General features: G+C 41.6%; 1 protein-coding gene across 1 annotated transcript; it reads left to right on the top strand.

Annotated features, from left to right (window-relative positions):
- The first annotated feature begins 3,841 nt into the window (after window positions 1-3,841).
- Window positions 3,842-21,891, top strand: LOC106602452 (uncharacterized). Its single transcript, XM_014195115.3, has 6 exons — window positions 3,842-4,732; window positions 5,142-5,272; window positions 5,459-5,623; window positions 8,048-8,209; window positions 8,581-8,692; window positions 15,454-21,891. Exons 1-6 carry the CDS (start codon window positions 4,474-4,476, stop codon window positions 16,491-16,493), a joined length of 1,869 nt encoding a protein of 622 aa, XP_014050590.3. The 5' UTR covers window positions 3,842-4,473; the 3' UTR covers window positions 16,494-21,891.
- Window positions 21,892-22,171: the final 280 nt, after the last annotated feature.

Here is a 22,171-nt window from a genome sequence, read left to right as displayed (position 1 = left end):
AACCGAAAGGTCGCTGGTTTGAATACCCGAGCATGACTAGGTGGAAAAACCTGTTGATGTGCCCATGAGCAAGGCACTTAACCCTAGTTGCTTCTGTATGACGTTCTGAATCAGAACGTCTGCTAAATGACTAAAATGCAAATGTAATAAACCTTGATGCTTTTCTGCACAATCTTTGTTTGCAGTCTGCAGCCCATGAAGACCTGCTGATATCCAGTGTTACTGGTGAGAGAGAGTGGACCTCTGAGATGGCTGGTCACAAAGACTTGCCCCGGTTCACGACCATGGATCAGGAGCCATCACTCTTCCTTCCCGAGTCGGAACCAGGACCCAACCACACAGAGCACATCTGGCGGGGAGTGAGCCGGCAACCGGAGGGTTGCTGGCATCAATATCTCAGGTGCCACCTACCACTGATGTTCCCTTGAACAAGGAACTTAACCCCCTAAACTGCTCATTGGACGGTGCACTGCAGCTGCTCTCTGCTCCAGCCTCTACAACCTAATGTGTGTTTGTATGTATGTGTGTAAATCAGGGGGTTGGATAAAAGCAGAAGAAACATTTCCATCACACAATCCCAAAAACAATGGCTAGAGTTCGAGGGAGCTCAAAGACTGGCTCCTGCTTCTACCACATCATAACGTGGGAGGCCAAGTATTAGGACAGACCAGCCGTACGTGTGGGAAGCGCTTCTCTGAGGCTAAGTATGTGAAGAGGCCGTTCACACCAAGGAAAGGCCCTTCAAGTGCAAACTAAACTCAGCAAAAAAAGAAACGTCCCCTTTTCAGGACCATGTCTTTCAAAGATAATTTGTAAAAATCCAAATAACTTCACAGATCTTCATTGTAAAGGATTTAAACACTGTTTTCCATGCTTGTTCAATGAACCATAAACAATTAATGAACATGCATCTGTGGAACAGTCGATAAAACACTAAGGTAATTCAGGTCACAGTTATGAAATTGCGTGAACGTGTCTTAGGCATGCTGCAAGGAGGCATGAGGACTGCAGATGCGGCCAGGGCAATACATTGCAATGTCCGTACTGTGAGATGCTTAAGACAGCGCTACAGGGAGACAGGACGGACAGCTGATCATCCTCGCAGTGGCAGACCACTTGTAACACACCTACCAGATCGGCTAAATGCCTTTTATGCTCGCGTCGAGTCTAGCAACACTGAAGCATGCATGCACCAGCTGTTCCGGACGACTGTGTGATCACACTCTCTGTAGCCGATGTGAGCAAGACCTTTAAACAGGTCAATATTCACAAAGCCGCGGGCCAGACAGATTACCAGGACGTGTACTCAAAGCATGCACGGACCAACTGGCAAGTGTCTACACTGACATTTTCAACCTCTGCCTGACCAAGTCTGTAATACCTACATGTTTCAAAGAGACCACCATAGTCCCTGTGCCCAAGAAAGTAAAGGTAACCCGTAGCACTCACGTCGGTAGCCATGAAGTGCTTTGAAAGTCTGGTCATGGCTCACATCAACACCATCATCCCGGAAACCCTAGACCCACTCCAATTCGCATACCGCCCCAACAGATCCACAGATGATGCAATCGCACTCCACACTGCCCTTTTCTACCTGGACAAAAGGAACACCTATGTGAGAATACTGTTCATTGACTACAGCTCAGCATTCAACACCAAAGTCCCACAAAGCTCATCACTAAGCTAAGGACCCTGGGACTAAACACCTCCCTCTGCAACTGGATCCTGGATTTCCTGACGGGCCACCCCCCAGGTGATAAGGGTAGGCAGCAACACATCTGCAATCCTCAACACTAGGGCCCCTCAGGGGTGTGTTCTTAGTTCCCTCCTGTACTCCCTGTTCACCCACGACTGCGTGGTCAAGCACGACTCCAACACCATCATTAAGTTTGCTGACGAAACAACAAGGGTAGGCCTGATCACCGACAATGATGAGACAGCCTATAAGGAGGTCAGAGACCTGGCAGTGCAGTGCCAGGACAACAACCTCTCCCTCAATGTGAGCAAGACAAAGGAGCTGATCGTGGACTACAGGAAAGGAAGGGCCGAACAGGCCCCCATTAACATATAGGAATATCTACATAGGCGTACAGAGGCCCATTATCAGCAACCATCACTCCGGTGTTCCAATGGCACGTTGTGTTAGCTAATCCAAGTTTATAATTTTAAAAGGATAATTGATCATTAGAAAACCCTTTTGCAAATGTTAGCACAGCTGAAAACTGTTGTCCTTCTGTTGTCCTGATTAAAGAAGCAATAAAACTGTCCGCCTTTAGACTAGTTGAGTATCTGGAGCGTCTGCATTTGTGGGTTCGATTACAGGCTCAAAATGGCCAGAAACAAAGAACTTTCTTCTGAAACGCATCATTCTATTCTTGTTCTGAGAAATTTAGGCTATTCCATGCGAGAAATTGCCAAGAAACTGAAGATCACGTACAACGCTGTGTACTACTTCCTTCACAGAACAGCGCAAACTGGCCCTAACCAGAATAGGAAGAGTAGTGGGAGGCCCAGGGGCACAACTGAGCAAGAGGACAAGTATATTAGTGTCTAGTTTGAGAAACAGACGCCTCACAAGTCCTCAACTGGCAACTTTATTAAATAGTACCCGCAAAACACCAGTCTCAACATCAACAGTGAAGAGGCGACTCTGGGATGTTGAGTTCCTCTGTCCAGTGTCTGTGTTCTTTTGCCCATCTTAATCATTTCTTTTTATTGGCCAGTCTGAGATTTGGCTTTTTCTTTGCAACTCTGCCTAGAAGGCAAGCATCCCGGAGTCGCCTCTTCACTGTTGACGTTGAGACTGGTGTTTTGCGGGCATTATTTAATGAAGCTGCCAGTTGAGGACTTGTGAGGCGTCTGTATACAGTACCAGTCAAAAGTTTGGACACACCTACTCATTCCTTTTTTCTTTATTTTTACTATTTTATACATTGTAGAATAATAGTGAAGAGATCAAAACGATAAAATAACACAAATGGAATCATGTAGTAACCAAAAAAGTGTTAAACAAATCAAAATATATTTTATATTCTTCAAAGTAGCCAACCTTTGCCTTGATGACAGCTTTGCATACTCTTGGCATTCTCTCAACCAGCTTCACCTGGAATGCTTTTCCAACAGTCTTGAAGGAGTTCCCACATATACTGAACACTTACTGGCTGCGTTTCCTTGACTCTGCGGTCAAACTCATCCCAAACCAACTCAATTGGGTTGAGGTCAGGTGATTGTGGAGGCCAGATCATCTGATGCAGCACTCCATCACTCCCCTTGGTCAAATAGCCTTTACACAGCCTGGAGGTGTGTTGGGTCATTGTCCTGTTGAAAAATAAATGATAGTGGGACTAAGCACAAACCAGATAGGAAGGTGTATCGCTGCAGAATGCTGTGGTAGCCTTGCTGGTTAAGTGTGCCTTGAATTCTAAATAAATCACCAACCTTGTCACCAGCAAAGCACCCCCACCTCCATGCTTCACGGTGGGAACCACATATGCAGAGAACATCCGTTCACCTACTCTGCGTCTCACAAAGACACAGAGAATCGTTGTAATTACACTATCAGATTGGCGCTGAAAATCACAAATGCTCCTCCGAATGGTCTCCTACATTGTCAAAAAGGTACGTTTCTGAAATTCAGTGCATGCAAAATGCTTATACAATTTCCAAAGACACCTGAGTACATTTTCTAAGAATAATCTTAATTTTTAGCTAAATTACTTGAAAGTTTGTTATGTATATGTAACATCGGAGATTAAGTAATGTAAACAAAACGCCACAGAAATATGTTATTTGGGGTCTCCTTGAACATTCCTATCACTCATGATTTATTTTTTTTGCAAGGAAAACTGGGTCTGGGTGTCTAAGGGTTAAGCTGTCCCAGTTTATATGATGTCCCAGGTTTTTTTCAAGTAACATTGTATGAATTTAATCTGAACGCATTTCGGTCATTCGAATTTGGGTGAAAATGTACACAATTCTGGCTAAAATGTAGACACAGTGCCATCAACTAGCCATCTTAGTCTTGTTGAACACTGTCAGCATGGCCACTGCCATTTCAATACAGTACCTCTCTTATTGCTTCAAGGCACACCTTGATACAACCACCAAACGGGAGCAAACGTATCTGAAAGTCTGTTCAAGAACATACAATAAAGTTTTGGGAAAACGTGTTGTTCAGTACAAACCCTTCCGCAACGTAGCAAGCGAACTGAACGCACCTCTGGTTTCATGAGCGTCACCAGCGCATAACCTTTGAACTATGACGCCAACCATCCATGCAAACGGAAGTAAACGACCAAGAACAATTTCCACGTTCGCGTTTTTATTTAGACGTTTATTAACACCATGGAACTCAAAATATGACTAATTTAACTGCACAGCGTCACATACTTACCCCACGTAGTATTTAATTCGCGTTGGAGACAGGACTTGGTTGATATAAGTTTTCTAGGTAATGCTAGTTAGCTGCTAACAATGGCTAACTGTATGGTTTTTCACACTCAAATAGCCTCCATCATGGAGGTGCTAGCGAATGCCGCCGTGGCAGAGATCTGTAAACTCGTAGACGACGATTATGCAGTGTTTCGTTTGGAAATTTCTCAAGGCCAGAAAGAAAACAGAGGATTGCGGAGGAAACTACAACTACTGGAACTGAAGGTGGCACGAGAGCGCGTCCTCGCCAGTCGTCCCGGTAGTGTCAAGATCCTCGACCGATACAGAGGAATGGCAAGAGGTACATTTTGCAGAAGGCCGAGGTGCGCGGCCTGTTGCCTTTCATAGATAGCTCAGTGTCTGTCGCCCCGTTCCCATTCTACACATGTGGTTAACTAGAATTGGTTCATGGTCCGTTTTTGGATAGTATGCAAATAATTCCCCTGATTACTTAGCTATCTTGCACAAAGACACTATCATAGTCTAACCAGATTCATGTTTAATGCATTTCCTATGATTTACTAATTGAATACAATATGAGGCATGGATTATAATAAATAGATCTATAAATAGTATATGAAGAAGATATGCGAAGTGTTACTTTTACAACCTTGTCAATTCTAGATGTGTCAATAGTGTACAGTATATAGTTGCGCATTGACAGTCCATAACCTAAACACCTCTTTTTTTCCCCCTATTTACTCTCGCAGGTGAAGGCATTCTCACTCGAGGCCACAAGAGCTTTGTGAAGCCAGCGGGACACAATACATGGAGTGATGACCAACCAATCACTGTTGATGAGGGGAGTGGAACCTCAACCCAGCACGTTATCGTGATAGAGGTTAGTGTAATAGTATTAGATCAAAATTACATCAAATGTGTCCCGTTTATTTTAAAATGGCAACTCCTCAGATATTCATGAACACCCTTATTTATATGCCATATGGGAGCTTGTGAGACTTCCTGACAACATTGTTATCCAATTAAACTCATGTACCGGTAATAACCTCTTCTCTTCTTGTGTCAGCCTGCAGATGCAGAGTCTGCAGGTCCTGGGGTTAAGCAGGAGAGGTCTGAAGGAGAGGATGACCTACGGCACAGCAGAGACATCCAGACCGGAGTGCCCCCTGTAGTCACGGAGAACCCCACCGCTGCCCCAACGCAGCCCAGAACCCGGCGCAGTATCACGGAGGTCAGTGGAACGCCGAACGCCGTCCTCAAGTCACAGACAGACACCAAGACATTAACTGTAACACACAGGCTCTTACACACAGGATCTGACCACAGATCAGACTCAGAGAGACTGGGGACACTGGGCTGTCCTCCTGCTCCTGGTTCAGAGTATTTACCTGTATTTCACCAGAGCCAGAGGACGGTTATTTCCCGTGGAGATGTTGATGGTGATGCGTTAGACACTGGCGGTGATGATCCGTCTTGTTCTTACGCTACAGAGATGGATCCTGGCAACATGCCCTTGGGTTTAGAGACACAGACTGATCTGTTTAGAGGGGACTGGAACCAGTACAGTAGTAGTGTATACTCTGAAGGGTGCCTAGATGAGAAAGGGGAGGTTATAGTGGTAGATGAGGTGACTGTGAAAGTGGAGGGTGACGCTCCTCCCACATGGAATGCAGGTAGTCACCTAGGAGATGGACACTCACAGGGCACATATTTCTTAGATTACAGGGGAAGCTTAGAGACAAATCCAAATGTCACTACCCTCTCCCCTTTACACACGCTCAGGGATCGCGACCCAGTGTCCATGTCGATGGGGCCTTCCGATTCACACGGCCGCGTCCTTTTCCATCAGGTACTGAACTCAAACGACACGGCTAGAGCCCAGGCTCAGGGAGGAGGAGCCACATCAGGCAATAGTAAAGAGAAACGGTTCCTCTGCATGTTCTGCAACAAAGGCTTCAGCTGCCCCAAAAAAGTGGAGATCCACCAGAGGGTCCACACAGGGGTGAAACCCTTTAACTGTACCCAGTGTCATATGCGCTTTGCCCAGGCTGGCGACCTGAAAAAGCACCAGAGGGTCCACACAGGGGAGAAACCCTACAGCTGTACGCAGTGTGAGAAGAGGTTCTCCCGCCAGGACCACCTGAAGATGCACCTGAAGGTCCACACGGGAGAGAGGCCATTCGCCTGTACACACTGCGGGAAGAGGTTCTCAGAGAGGAGATACCTCAGGATACACCAGCAGAAAAACCATTCCACTCTATAACATATAAAGTAACCATTCCACTCGATAGATTCTGACGTTTAAATTAAACCCTGCATTAAAGACAAAGTTGAATTTCCATTGTCAGTAGAGAAGATCCACAGATGCATTTGGAATAACGAGAGTAACAGATTCCAGTTCCTGGGTAGAATATTGCATCCAGACATTGTGTGATATAAGCCTAAAAAGTCTGTCACATATTGTGTTTGTACTGTGTAGGCTGTATGATGTTTTCGTATGGTTTATTTAACACTTGTTTAATAAACATAAAATTTGACTTTTCATTCTAAGACTGTATTACTCACGTTTTCCATCCAACATATCGGATAAAAAAAGGTAATGACCGGCCTGATGGAAACAGAAAAATTTCCGGTAAACTTTCCAAATGTTGACGAAACGAAGTACACTAGACAAGGTGGGATCTTTTTGTGTCTACTAAAATGAATTATGCGAGAAATGTTGGTGGAAATGCTTTTATGTTTTGTGGTCCACTACGAAAACAGGAAAACAGTTTATTAGGCTAAATATGAAATAAATAATGAGGAATTTCACAGGGTGGTGAAAGTGCATGGTGATGAGCTAGATGGTCCTTTCCGATAAATATCGAGGGTCTTATTCTGGTGACATGATGATCGATGCTTGGCTGCCGTTTGATAAATACAAATAATCTCGCTCTTTTGTCCATAATAATAATCTCATCATGTAGGCTATACGTGCGCTCTAGCCAACAGTGTGCAGATAGCGCTGTTGGCTATAGTGCACTGCCAATACCAGAGTGTGCATACCCACTACATTCTTTTTTTGAGAAAAGCATCAATAGAGTTAAAATTGTGATGGAAACCCATTTAACTTGTATTTATTTATTCGGTACATGGAATTTAACTGTAAAATGTATTATGTGCACTACGTCATCACACAGCCTTTCATCCACAACAAGTCAATTGGATGGAAACGCATCTCTGGTGGGAAAATGCGCATATTGTTTTTGATTTTAGAATATTCTCATTGAAAATGTGTCGCCAATTGGATAGAAACATAGCTACAGAGACTCTTTATCACATCTGATCTCACCCTATTCTGCATATACCCGACAAGGATTTATAACCAATATACACTTAATAAATATACCCACACACTAACAAACACCTACTGTACATGTCAAAATATTTTAGTCTGACATTTGACTTATCATAGCTAACTTGTTTTTACCCCCAACATCATATTTATGTTCACCATGATGGGTTTAACAACAATGAAGTCATTCTGTGACTACAGTATAGGACTCAAACTTAGTGGGGATGGGTAAACACTCCATGTTGAAAGTGTGTTTATCTCTGTGTATACGTACCTGATGGAGTGTATGTCTGTGTAATCTGATACACCTGTCTCTTCCAGGAGGAGGGTCCAGAGGTGCTGCTGGAGAAGGAGGAGGGGTGTGAGGAGGGTCTGGGGAACCCTGAGGGGACATTGGTCATGGAGGACAACCAGACTACACCTCCTCCTGAACCCACAGAGGAACCAGCTGAGCAGCACAAGACCACACACAGTCTCACTGAGGTGAGCCCACTGTAAACTACTGTCTGAATGGTATTAGGTCAGGTCCCGTATCCACAAAGCCTGTCAGAGTTGGATTGCTGATCTAGGATCAGTTTTCCCCTTTAGATAATAATGAATAAGACTATATAGTGGGGTGGGGATCTGAAACTCGATCAGCACTCTTACTATTTGACGCTTTGTAGATACGGGCCCAGGTCTTGACCATGCATTTGAATTATACAATTATTAAAGTGTGTAAGTAATCAAATCAACTAACATGTTTGCATAGTACTCATAGCAATCCCTCATTACCCAATCAGAAGATGCTCCATAGCAGGATGCTCATATCAGATTTCTTGATCGAACATCCTCTCACTCTGTATCTCTTACAGTCAGCAGACATGGAGGATGGGAAGCCTGATCTGCTGTTAGTCAAAGAGGAGACAATAGAAGATGGACCAGAGAGTATTGATCTGCTGAGTGGACTAAAAATGGGGGAGCAAGGTAAGGGATACATACATGGGTCTTTCTATAAATAATGGGGCCAATGTGTAACATTAGGATCAACATTTTTAAATGGTTTGAAACAAAATAAAAAAAATATTTTCATGCAGTTCCACATGTGTACTTAGAGGACTATATGTAAATTAGCCCATAACTCCACCTATACAACAAAATAGGCCAAGGATTATACATAACTTAAGCAGGGTTCATACAGACATTGGAAAGTCAAATTCAAGGACTTTCAGGGATATTTTCAAGCACTTAATTATAATTTTCAAGGACCTCAATGTTATACAATTGTCTAATTTATACAATTGTACATATAGGGCTTAATAAAATTGCAGGTATAACATGGAAACTACAATGTATTTGTCATTACCAGATCATATTGTGTTGAAGCCCACTAGGCTATGTAATTTGTTGTCATTATATCCAGAATAATTCATTGGAATAGCTTGGGTGTTGCGCAATAGTTTATCAATTGCGCACAGTAGACTCGGTGTCGAATCCGAGGCACAAAAATATATGAAAACATTAACTCATTACCTTGATGCTTTCTCTGTTAAATCTAACAAGACCCTTCTGTAAATCAAGCAGAAAATAACTTATGATCAACATCAATTTGGTAAGGATAGTGGATCCAAACTGGATCCAGGCACAACTGTCTTCACAGGCGTAAGAAATGAGACCTTCTTCGCGAACACCTTTTTTTTTTTTTTTACAGCACTTTACAACAGCTCTTCCTCACTTGACTGTCATTCATGTGATCCAGGAAAAAATGTTCTGATGATAATGTGTGAAAATATCACAGCGTAATTAAACAACTCGACACAATGCACATCCAACAAGTATTATGTATTATTATTGTAGAATGACAGTATCGATTTAGGTTTTATGTATCAAGGTAAGGTGACTCATTCGGTTGGAAGCATTCGATTTTGCAATCACATATTTTTTGTGGAATTTGTGTGCCCTTAAATGGTTTTCACCCCGTAACATTCACTGAGTGTATAAAACTTTGTTCCTGGAGAGCTACCGTCCTGTAGGTTTTCGCTCCAACCCCAGTTTTAACTAACCTGTTTTGTTTATCAACCAGCTAATTATTAGAATCAGGTGTGGTAGATTAGGGTTGGAATGAAAACCCACAGGACGGTAGCTCTCCAGGAACAGGGTTGGAGTGATAACCCACAGGACGGTAGCCCTCCAGGAACAGGGTTGGAGAGCCCTGCTCTAATCACTCTGACATCAATGTAAATGCAATCAAAAATCAAGAGTTTTGATGGCCTCTATTAAAAAGAGGATCCCATAAGCTTTCTAGGCCTACCACATTTATTTGTCAACCATGCTCTCGATGGTGCAGCTGTAGAACTTTTTGATGATCTGGGGACCGATGCCAAATCTTTTGTCTCCTGAAGGCGAAAAGGGGTTGTCGTGCCCTCTTCACAACTGTCTTGGTGTGTTTGGACCATGATAGTTTGTTGGTGATGTGGACACCAAGGAACTTGAAACTCTCGACCCACTCCATTACAGCCCCGTCTATGTGAATGTGGGTGTGTTCGGCCCTCCTTTTCCTGTAGACCACGATCAACTCCTTTGTCTTGCTCACGTTGAAGGAGAGGTTGTTGTCTTGGCACCACACTGCCAGGTTTCTGACCTCCTCCTTATAGGCTGTCTCATCGTTGTCGCTGATCAGGCCTACCACTGTTGTGTCGTCAGCAAACTTAATGATGGTGTTGGAGTTGTGCTTGGCCACGCAGTCATGGGTGAACAAGGACTACAGGAGGGAACTAAGCATGCACCGCTGAGGGGCCCTAGTGTTGAGGATCAGCGTGGCAGATGTGTTGTTGCCTACCCTTACCACCTGGGGGCTGCCCGTCAGGAAGTCCAGGATCCAGTTGCAGAGGGAGGTGTTTAGTCCCAGAGTCCTGTGCTTTGTGGGCACTATGGTTTGAACGCTGAGCTGTAGTCAGTGAACAGCATTCTCACATAGGTGTTCCTTTTGTCCAATTGGGAAAGGGCATTGTGGAGTGCAATTGAGATTGCGTCATCTGTTGGAGCGGTATGCGAATTAGAGTGGGTCTAGGGTTTCCCGGGATGATGTTGTTTATGTGAGCCATGACCAGCCTTTCACAGCACTTCATGGCTACCGATGTGAGTGCTACGGGGTGGTAGTCATTTAAGCAGGTTACCTTCACTTTCTTGGGCACAGGGACTATGGTGGTCTGTTTGAAACGTAGGTATTACAGACTCGGTCAGGGAGAGGTTGAAAATGTCAGTGAAGACACTTGCCAGTAGGTCCACGGGTGCTTCGAGTACATGTCCTGGTAATCCGTCTGGCCTTGTGAATGTTGACCTGTTTAAAGGTCTTACTCACATCGGCTACAGAGAGAGCGTAATCACACAGTCGTCCGGAACAGCTGGTGCTCTCATGCATGCTTCAGTGTTGCTAGCCTCGAAGCAAGCATAAAATACATTAAGCCCATCTGGTAGGCTTGCGTCACTGGGCAGCTGGCGGCTGGGTTTCCCTTTGTAGTCCGTAATAGTTTTCAAGCCCTGCCACATCCGACGAGCGTCAGAGCTGGTGTAGTAGGATTCAATCTTAGTCCTGTATTGACGCTTTCCCTGTTTGATGGTTCGTCTGAGGGCATAGCGGGATTTCTTATAAGAAAATCATCCGTATTAGTGTCCCATTCCTTGAAAGCGGCAGCGCTAGCCTTTAGCTCAGTCTGGATGTTGCCTGTAATCCATGGCTTCTGGTTGGGATATGTACATACAGTCACTGTGGGGACGACGTCGTCGATGCACTTATTGATGAAGCGGGTGACTGAGGTGGTATACTCCTCAAAGCCATTTGATGAATCCTGGAACATATTCCAGTCTGTGCTAGCAAAACTGTCCTGTAGCGTAGCATCCGCGTCATCTGACCACTTCCGTATTGAGCGAGTCACTGGTACTTACTGCTTTAGTTTTTGCTTGAGGATAGAATTATGGTAACGTTTGCCAAATGGAGGGCGAGGGAGAGTTTTGTATGCATCTCTGTGTGTGGAGTAAAGGTGGTCAGTTTTCTTTCCTCTGGTTGCACATGCTGGTTGAAATGAGGTAAAACAGATGTAAGTTTGCCTGCATTAAAGTCCCCGGCCACTAGGAGCGCCACTGCTAGATGAGAATTTTATTGTTTGCTTATGACGTACAGCTCATTGAGAGTATGTCATAATTGGTTTGTGGTTGTAAATAGACGGCTACAAAAAATATAGATAAACTCTTGGTAGATAGTGTGGTCTACAGTTTATCATGAGGTACTCTACCTGAGCAATACTTTGAGACTTCCTTAATATTAGACATTGCACACCAGCTGTTATTGAAAAATAGACACACACCATCAACCCTCGTCTTACCGGATGTAACTGTTCTGTCCTGCACAGAAAACCCAGCCAACTGTATATTATCCATGTCGTCATTCAGCCACGACTCGGTGAAACATATTACAGTTTTCATGTCCCATTGTTAGGATAGTCTCAAACGGAGTTCATCTAGTTTATTCTCCAGTGATTGCACCTTGGCCAATAGAACGGATGGTAGAGGCGGTTACCCACTCGCCGCCGAATTCTCATAAGGCACCTGGATCTGCGCCCCCCTGTATCTCCGTCTTTTCTTCATGTGAATGACGTGGATTTGGGCCTGGTCCGGTAGGTCCAGTCATTGTGCAATCGCGTGTGAAAAAAATAGTTTTGACTGTCCACTATTCAAAAGAGGATCCCAGCTTTCTTGTGCTGCTATATTTATTGCTACATTCTTAAAATTAAGCACATTAATCCTCTTTACAACGGATGTAGCCTACCTGGCATACATAGGCGGTGTGTGTCAAGTTTGGGGAATCAAATTTTCACCATAAAAATGCAATCCATGCATCATCGCATTAGCAGACTTATGTGAGAGAGCCTACTATTCGTTATGTGGTGAGTAGATTGGATAGTCATAATTTAGGCGAACAATATAACTCAATCACTGTTTGCAAAAAAGACTGCTCAATGCATGACTGAGCTCGTAGAGTAGGACTAGACTATAGGCTATATCAGATACGTTTCTTTCTTTGCACTTGAAAGTGGCCTTTTATAAACATATTTCATGCAATTCTACTACACTTTATATGACTGGGCATTAACAGAATCTTTTTCATTCGACAAATTACAGGGTACGCTATTCTGCTGATACTGACAAACAGATCAAAAACAAAATAATTGTCCATATAATAGGCCTACGAGAAGGGGAGACACAAAGGAGGAAGTTAATGTCCAAAAACTAACTTTTAAGTAGCACTGACCCAACAATGATAAATAGTGAATATGCGCAGTGCTCACTCCCCAGGGATAATGCCAATGCTATCCGCTAGTGCCAATAAGATATACTGGCTATACTGTTTGTTCAATTAAGTTGAGCATTTTGATAACTAAAAGACAGATTTAGTCTATTCATTGTCTTCTCTTTACAGCAATAACCATTTGCTTTCTAAACTATATTGTCCCGCGATTGTATGTTGAAATATTGAGATATGCCTCAACAATAATCTGCCCAAATTGCGCTCGCTGCCTTTCCTTCCGACTGTAGGGAAACCGATTTTAAAACAATCCACAAGTTAAGCTAATGATCCTCTGTGGCCAAATCATGCTTTAGTAGCCTATTTTGAATTATTTTATTTATTTCTGTATAGACAGGAGTAGGATCATTAGGAATTCTAAATCAAAAATAATTCCACACATACAGTACTAGTCAAGTTTGGACACACCTACTCGTTCCAGGGTTTTCTATATTTGTACTATTTTCTGCGTTGTAGAATAATAGTGAAGACATCAAAACTTTGAAATAACACATATGGTATCATGTAGTAACCAAAAAAGTGTTAAACAAATCAAAATGTATTTTATATTTGAGATTCTTCAAAGTAGCCACCCTTTGCCTTGATGACAGCTTTGCAATCGCTCAACCAGCTTCATGAGGTAGTCACCTGGAATACATTTAAATTAACAGGTGTTCCTTTTTAAAAGTTAATTTGTGGAATTTATTTCCTTCTTAATGCATTTGAGCCAATCAGTTGTGTTGTGACAAGGTATACAGAAGATAGCCCTATTTGTTAAAAGTCCATATTATGGCAAGAACAGCACAAATAAGCAAAGAGAAACGACAGTCCATCATTACTTTAAAACATGAAGGTCAGTCAATCCGGAAAATTTCAAGAACTTTGAAAGTTTCTTCAAGTGCAGTCACAAAAAACGTTAAGCGCTATGATGAAACTGGCTCTCATGAGGACCGCCACGGGAAAGGAAGACCCAGAGTTACCTCTGCTGCAGATGATAAGTTCATTAGAGTTACCAGCACAAATAAATGCTTCACAGAGTTCAAGTAACAGACACATCTCAACATCAGCTGTTCAGAGGAGACTGCGTGAATCAGGCCTTCATGGTCGAATTGCTGCAAAGAAACCACTACTAAAGGACACCAATAAGAAGAAGAGACTTGCTTGGGCCAAGAAACACGAGCAATGGACATTAGACCAGTGGAAATCTGTCCTTTTGGTCTGATGTCCAAATTTGAGATTTTTGGTTCCAACCACCGTGTCTTTGTGAGATGCACAGTAGGTGAATGGATGATCTCTGCATGTGTAGTTCCCACCGTGGAGGATGTGTGGGGGTGCATTGCTGGTGACACGGTCTATGATTTATTTAGAATTCAAGGCACACTTAACCAGCATGGCTACCACAGCAATCTGCAGAGATACGCCGTCACATCTGGTTTGCGCTTAGTAGGACTATCAATTGTTTTTCCTACCGGACAATGACCCAACACACCTCCAGGCTGTGTAAGGGCTATTTGACCAAGAAGGAGAGTGATGGAGTGCTGCATCAGATGACCTGGCCTCCACAATCACCCGACTTCAACCCAATTGAGATGGTTTGGCATGGGTTGGACCGCAGTGTGAAGGAAAAGCAGCCAACAAGTGTTCACCATATGTGGGAAGTCCTTCAAGACTTTTGGTAAAGCATTCCAGGTGAAGCTGGTTGAAGTGGATTTAGCAAGTGACATTAATAAGGGATCATAGCTCTTTCACCTGGTCAGTCTGTCATGGAAAGAGCAGTGTTCTTAATGTTTTGTATCCTCAGTGTAAGGAGACACAAAATGTTACATAGTTACACTGCATTTCCGAGATCTCGGTACAAAAAACTGTCAGACAGCTACATCAAGGATTCTTTACAGGGTTCAAGTTTAAAGTATTATTGAACTGATTAATGCTTAATATATGATACAACAACTTACACAGCCATAAATGCAAGGACAGAAAAGTAATGTTTTATGTCACCTGATTTTGGACAAATCCATTAAGACACCCACCATGAGAATGGTTAAACAGGTTTTAAAGGAAGTTGTGGATTGTATTGAATATAGCTATGTTCCCCCTTATATCTTAATGTAATGACATGAAAAAGAAATGGGATGATTATTATCAGTGACTTATCAACAGCTGTGACAACTTGTCCAGGGTAGGAAATCCCCTCTAGTTTATAGAAAGACCCACATATAGCCTACATACAGTATTAGATCTTTCAACGGGAATAGGGGCTATTGATTTTTCTTCTTTAATGAACTCAAATCAATACAACTTATGTTTACATGTATGAAATTGACAGGTAATTGACAACAAAAAAACTCCATATGTAGAGTCTTCCCTGCCATGTTTGTAAAGTCTATTTTTTAAACTCTTCATGTAGGTGGATGGCTGGAGACTAACAGAGCAGACTGGGCGGCCATCTTGGATTCCCAGATGGGTGCAGCCAAGGGCCCAGCGAACAACATCACCGAGCAGCCCTGGACCAGAGGTGACCTAGTGGAGGTCAGGGGATGGGACAGCGTCCTCAACTCTGGGCTGGTGAACAACGCTGTTAACCACAACCAGAAACAGATAGTCGAACACACAACGACATCCGAACTTAGTCTCCATGACAACAGACTGGCTGAGACCAGGGTGAGGCAGCATAGATTTGGTTTGCGGGGACAGGAAAGTGAACGTATGCGGCAGGAGAGTACAGACTTCGCTTACGATGCTCCGTCCTGCTCCTATAGTTGTGATTCAGAGAGACTGATGGTGCCTCAGGTTAACCCCCTAACAGGTGCTGCCTTCAGCCTGCCTTCTATAGGATCTGTCAACTGTAACATGGACCCTGCGATAACACAGACACTCCCTGGCCTTCGTTCTCCTCACACTCTCCTAATGTTAAACCAGACCTCAGACAATGCCAGTGCCTCAACACTAAATGGCTACACAAGCCCATTGACAAATGACAGTAGTGAAGACGGAATCAGTAAAGGTGGCAGCGCCAAAGAGAAGCGATTCCCGTGTTCATTCTGTGGGAAAGCCTTCAGTTTTCCCCAACAGGTGGAGATCCACCAGAGAGTGCACACGGGGGAGAAACAATTTGGCTGCCACCTGTGCCGGGCCAGTTTCTCTCACTCCTTCAGCCTGAAGAGGCACCTGAGAGTCCACACAGGGGTGAAACCCTTCAGCTGTACCCAGTGTCACATGCGCTTCGCCCAGGCTGGTCACCTGAAGAGGCACCAGAGGGTCCACACAGGGGAGAAACCCTACAGCTGTACGCAGTGTGAGAAGAGGTTCTCCCGCCAGGACCAGTTGAAGATGCACCTGAAGGTCCACACGGTAGAGAGGCCATTCGCCAGTACTCACTGCGGGAAGAGGTTATCAGAGAGGAGCTACCTCAGGATGCACCAGCAGAAAAAACATTCCACTCTTTAACATAAAAAGTAACCATTCCCCTGGATAGCTTCTGACATTTAGACCAAACCCGGCATTAAAGACAAATATACATTTTCATTGTTGTCAGCAGAAAAGACCCACAGATGCACAGATGACCCATAGATTTCAGTGTTGAATATTCCTGGGTAGAATATTTCATCCAGACATATAAGGCATATCTACACTACCTTTCAAAAGTTTGGGGTCACTTAGAAATGTCCTTGTTTTTGATAGAAAAGCAACAACAACAAAAAATCCATTAAAATAACATCATATTGGTCAGAAGTACAGTGTAGACATTGTTAATGTTGTAAATTACTATTGTAGCTAGAAACGGCAGATTTATTTTTAATGGAATATCTACATAGGTGTACAGAGGCCCATTATCAGAAACCATCACTCAGCAGTCTCAACGTCAACAGTGAAGAGGCGACTACGGGATGCTGGCCTTCTAGGCAGAGTTGCAAAGAAAAAGCCATTAAGATGGGCAAAAGAACACAGACATTGGTCAGAGGAACTTTTCCTAGAAGGCCAGCATCCCGGAGTCACCTCTTCACTGTTGATGCTGAGACTGGTGTTTTGCGGGTACTATTTAATGAAGCTGCCAGTTGAAGACTTGTGAGCCTTCTGTTTCTCAAACTAGACATTAATGTACATGTCCTCTTGCTCAGTTGTGGACCGGGGCCTCCACTACTTTCTATTCTGGTTAGAGCCAGTTTGCACTGTTCTGTGAAGGGAGTAGTACACAGCTTTTGGCAATTTCTCGCATTTCTCATTTCTCAGAACAAGAATTCACTGACGAGTTTCAGAAGAAAGTTCTTTGTTTCTGGCTGTTTTGAGCCTGTAATCGAACCCACAAATGCTGATGCTCCAGATACTCAACTAGTCTAAAGAAGGCCAGTTTTATTGCTTCTTTAATCAGGACAACAGTAGGACAACAGTTTTCAGCTGTGCTAACATAATTGCAAAAGGGTTTTCTAATGATCAATTAGCCTTTTAAAAGGATAAACTTGGATTAGCTAACACAACGTTCCATTGGAACACAGGAGTGATGGTTGCTAATAATGGGTCTCTGTACACCTATGTAGATATTCCATTAAAAAGAAATCTGCCGTTTCCTACTACAATAGTCATTTACAACATTAACAATGTCTACACTGTATTTCTGATCAATTTGATGTGATTTTAAATGACAAAAAATGTGTTTTTCTTTCAAAAACAAGGACATTTCTAAGTGACCCCAAACTTTTGAACAGTAGTATAAGTCTAAAACGTATGTTACATATCGAGGTTTTAGGACTATAAGGTTTTATCTTCAAGAAGATGATTCTGAGATAATTGGCTTTACATTTCTGAACCCTGATTGGTTTGAATGGTGTCAGCCATTTTTATCTTCTATTCTTTTTAACTAAACAACATGAATTGGGTTATTTAGAGTACTATATATGTAGAGAACATCGAACAGAACAAGGCTACATCAATAACACAATTTTGAAAGAAATTCAGGTAGAAGCTCGCGATTTTGTGTTTGTACCGGGGCAAATCTGGTGTTTTTAGATAGAATGCAAGCTATATTAGATCAAATCCAGACAGGAACTTTTATTCAGGGCAGGTGACCCAAATTACACGTTTGATAACATTGACAGACGTAGTAATAAAAAAGGCAAATTTAGGGAGCCTCCAAAGAGGCTGAAATATGTAATCGCTACAAATAATTTACAGGACACCTAGAGACTACTATTCCCAATTACCAAAGACAATTACTTTTTTTTCTCAAAGTAAGAAAAGCTATTCAAGAATTGACAACTTTTATTCCCAAAAATGCACTAAACAATTTACTTGATTAAAAAATGTAATGATATAGTGATATCGGATCGTTGTCTGGTATCATGCTTAATTACACAAACAGAAAATACACTTAGCGACAGAATCTGTAGAATGAACAGAGCGCATCTTCTGGACCCGAAATTTATTAAATACGTAAACAAAAGAATAAAAACCATTACAAATTTAGAAATAGAGGACAAAGAAAAGCCGACCCCCAATATAATTTGGGATGCCTTTAAAGTGTATATTAGGGGACTGATAATCTCATACTTGGCAAAAGTTAAATCTGATTTAGAAATGACAATTTTAAGAAAAATAAATCACCATCTTAGAAAAAGCAGATAAAAGTCTTTACAAGGTAAACAAGAACATTTATTATCTGAACATGAGCAGGAATACAATCTTTTACTTTTGAAGAGAGCCTACAACTACAGGTTAAACTCAAATAAAGCATACTACTTAATGGCAAATAAATCTGGTAACTATCTCGCAGCTCAAACAAAACGCTACATTTATATTTTAAAAGATACAAATGTGGTAATTCGAAACAACACGATTAATGACCATTTTAAAAGCTTCTATGAAAATGTATATAAATCAGAATTAAACAACAATTGGATGGATCCTATAGCCTTAGACTCAAGAACCCTGAAGCAATTATCAGCAGACAAAAAAATCACTAAAAACAGAGATCACCCAAAAATAAATATTGGATACTGTTAAAACATGACTTTCCCATTACAATTCTGTTCAACATTTTGGGGCAAAGTAGTGCACCTCTTTACACAAATGACAACACTCGTCACTCAATTCAGTACGACCTAGTTCCATGTATCAAACTGTTATTTCAGTTATATTAATACTAGGAAAATCTGGAGAGTCCCATGCTGATTATAGACCCACAAGTTTAATAAATTGTGACAATACAATAATAGCAAAGCTTATAAGCATTAGCATGGCAAAAGTTTTACCAGATTTGATACATATCAATCAACAGGGTTTATAAAAAAATAGACACAAATACAAGGACATGGTTAATACAATACGCAAAAAAAACTAGAAAGATTTATCAATAATGGCTGTTGATGCCGAAAAGGCTTTTGACCATCTTAAATGGTCTTTTCTATTCAAAACTTTAGAAGCTTTCAACTTTCCAGGTAAAATAATATATTTAAATAAATTATCAATATCATAAATCAAATAATACATTACCTGATGAGATTGCTTTAGAAAGGGGCACAAGACAGGGATGTCCTCTCTCACCGCCCTCCTGTTGACAGAATTAAAAAGCAATTTTGGACTGACCAATGAGGATATATTCAAATACTGTACATGCAACTAAAGTTACATATCACAAAATGTTAATTTGAAATCTTTTGGACATCAGAGAGACATTGAGGGAATCTTATTTAAGTCAGAAAAGGATGTTCAAATGGTAGATAAGATATACAAGACCTTACAGAGAGCATATCCACCTGACAATCTCTTACTATTGGAACCAAGACTTAAAAAGAACTGATGTTGGCACAAGATGGAGGGAATGTTGGCTCATAACTAATGAAATTACAGTTAACAAATGTACGCTTAATCCGGTATAAACCAATGTATAATGAATTCTATCCAAAACACAAAATTCACAAATAACTCAATAATCCATGCATTCTGGGAAAGCTATGAAGTCCAAAAGTTATGGGCTGAGTTAGAAAATTGGCTGTCAGAAGTATTACAATGTTAATTTAATTTTAATCTGTCTGTCTGCAAATTTCAAGACATGGGATATGGGGTGTAGTGAGATACCCAATGGGCTGGACAATTCTCTTCTCATCTTGAAAAAAGATATACTAAAATCCTGGCAATCAATCAATCCACCATCATTACACAATGGAACAATCAAATGATTTATTATTGAAATAGCATGGGCGACCTAGAAAAACAAAGTTGTACAATTTAAGGCCAAAGTAGCAAACAATCATGCAGGCACTAGGGATGGGGGTGTGAGCATGTGGGTCTGGGCAGATGAGCTGTAGTTGTTTTTTGTGTGCGTCTGTATTGTGAGGGCACATACAGTGCCCTCACAATATTCACACCCCTTGACTTTATCCACATTTTGTGGAAGCATGAATTTAAAATTGATTACATTGAGATGTTTTGTCACTGGCCTAGGCACAATACCCCATAATGTTATGTTTTTTTAAATGTTACAAATTAATAAAAAATGAAAAGCTAAAATGTCGCGTCAATACGTATTCAACCCCTTCGTTATGGCAAGCCTAAATAAGTAAAGTAGTAAAAATGTGCTTAACAAGTACGTTGCATGGACTCACTCTGTGTGCAATAATACTGTTTAACATGTTTTCTTTGACTGCCTCATCTCTGTACCCCACACACGCAGTTATCTGTAAGTTCCCTCAATCAAGCAGTGAATTTCAAACACAGATTTAACCAAATAAAGACCAGGGAGGTTTTCCAATGCACGGCACCTATTTTACCCATCTATTGGTAGATAGGTAAAAAATATTTAAAAAGCTGACATTAAATATTCCTTTGAGCATGATGAAGTTATTAATTATACTTTTGATAGTCTATCATTACACCCAGTCATTACAAAGATACAGGCATCCTTCCTAACTCAGTTGCCAGAGAGGAAGGAAGCCGCTCAGGGATTTCACCATGTGGCCAATGGTGACTCTGAAACAAAGAGTTTAATGGCTGTGATAGAAACTGAGGATGGATCAACACCATTTTTGTAGTTACTCAACAAATACTTACCTAATTGACAGAGTGAAAAGAAGGAAGCCTGTACAGAATACAAATATTCCAAAACATTCATCTTGTTTGCAACAAGGCACTAAAGTAATACACTTTTTGTCCTGAATACAAAGTGTCATGTTTGGGGCAAATACAATATAACACATTACTGAGTACCACTCTCCATATTTTCAGTCATAGTGGTGACTGCATCATGTTAAAGGTATGCTTGTAATCGTCAAGGACTGGGGAGTTTGTCAAGACCAAAAAATGTATGTAATGGAGCTAAAAAAAAAAATAATAAAAAAAAACCTGGTTCAGTCTGCTTTCCACCAGACACTAGGAGATGAATTCACCTTTCAGCAGGCAAATAACCTGGAACACAAGGCCAGATCTACACTGGAGTTGCTTACCAAGAAGACCGTGAATGTTCCTGAGTGGCCGAGTTAAAGTTTTGACTTCAATTTGCTTGAAAATCTATGGCAAGACCTGAAAATGGTTTTCTAGCAATGATCAACAACCAATTTGACATAGTTTGAAGAATTTTGATTAGAATAATGGGCAAATGTTGCACAATCCAGGTGTGGAAATCTCTTAGAGACTTACCCAGAAACACGCACAGATGTAATCACTGCCAAAGGTGATTTGTAACGTTTTGACTCAGGGGGTTGAATACTTGTATACAGTGCCTTCAGAAAGTATTCTGACACATTGACTTTTTCCACATTATTCTAAAGTTAATGAAATCGTTTTTTTTCCCTCATCAATTTACACACTGTCGTAACGTGACTATCATTAAATATGAAGACTGTATTATTATCAAGTCAATTATCTATGTGTAATTATTAATTACGTGATTAAACTAATCACGTTAACTTTAATTAACTAGGAATTCGGGGCATCACAGGTAGATGTTTAAATAGTCTCTATTTCCCGAATGAACTCTACACCTAAATCAACCATTTATCGGATCATCAAGAACTTCAAGGAGAGCGGTTTAATTGTTGTGAAGAAGGACCGTCTCCTAAAGTTGATTCAGCTGCGGGATCGGGGCACCAGCAGTACAGAGCTTGCTCAGAAATGTCAGCAGGCAGGTGTGAGTG

The sequence above is a fragment of the Salmo salar genome, chromosome 04 (genome assembly GCF_965601325.2).
Source record: "Salmo salar chromosome 04, fSalSal1, whole genome shotgun sequence".
Taxonomy (NCBI): domain Eukaryota; kingdom Metazoa; phylum Chordata; class Actinopteri; order Salmoniformes; family Salmonidae; genus Salmo; species Salmo salar.
This window is presented reverse-complemented; position numbering and strand designations above follow the sequence as displayed.

Excerpts from the sequence above, each read along its gene's own strand:
- LOC106602452 (XM_014195115.3), top strand. The coding sequence starts at position 4,474 with ATGGCTAACTGTATGGTTTTTCACACTCAAATAGCCTCCATCATGGAG. Across the intron at positions 8,210-8,580 it reads CCACACACAGTCTCACTGAG|TCAGCAGACATGGAGGATGG; the intron begins GTGAGCCCACTG and ends TATCTCTTACAG. Across the intron at positions 8,693-15,453 it reads ACTAAAAATGGGGGAGCAAG|GTGGATGGCTGGAGACTAAC; the intron begins GTAAGGGATACA and ends CTCTTCATGTAG.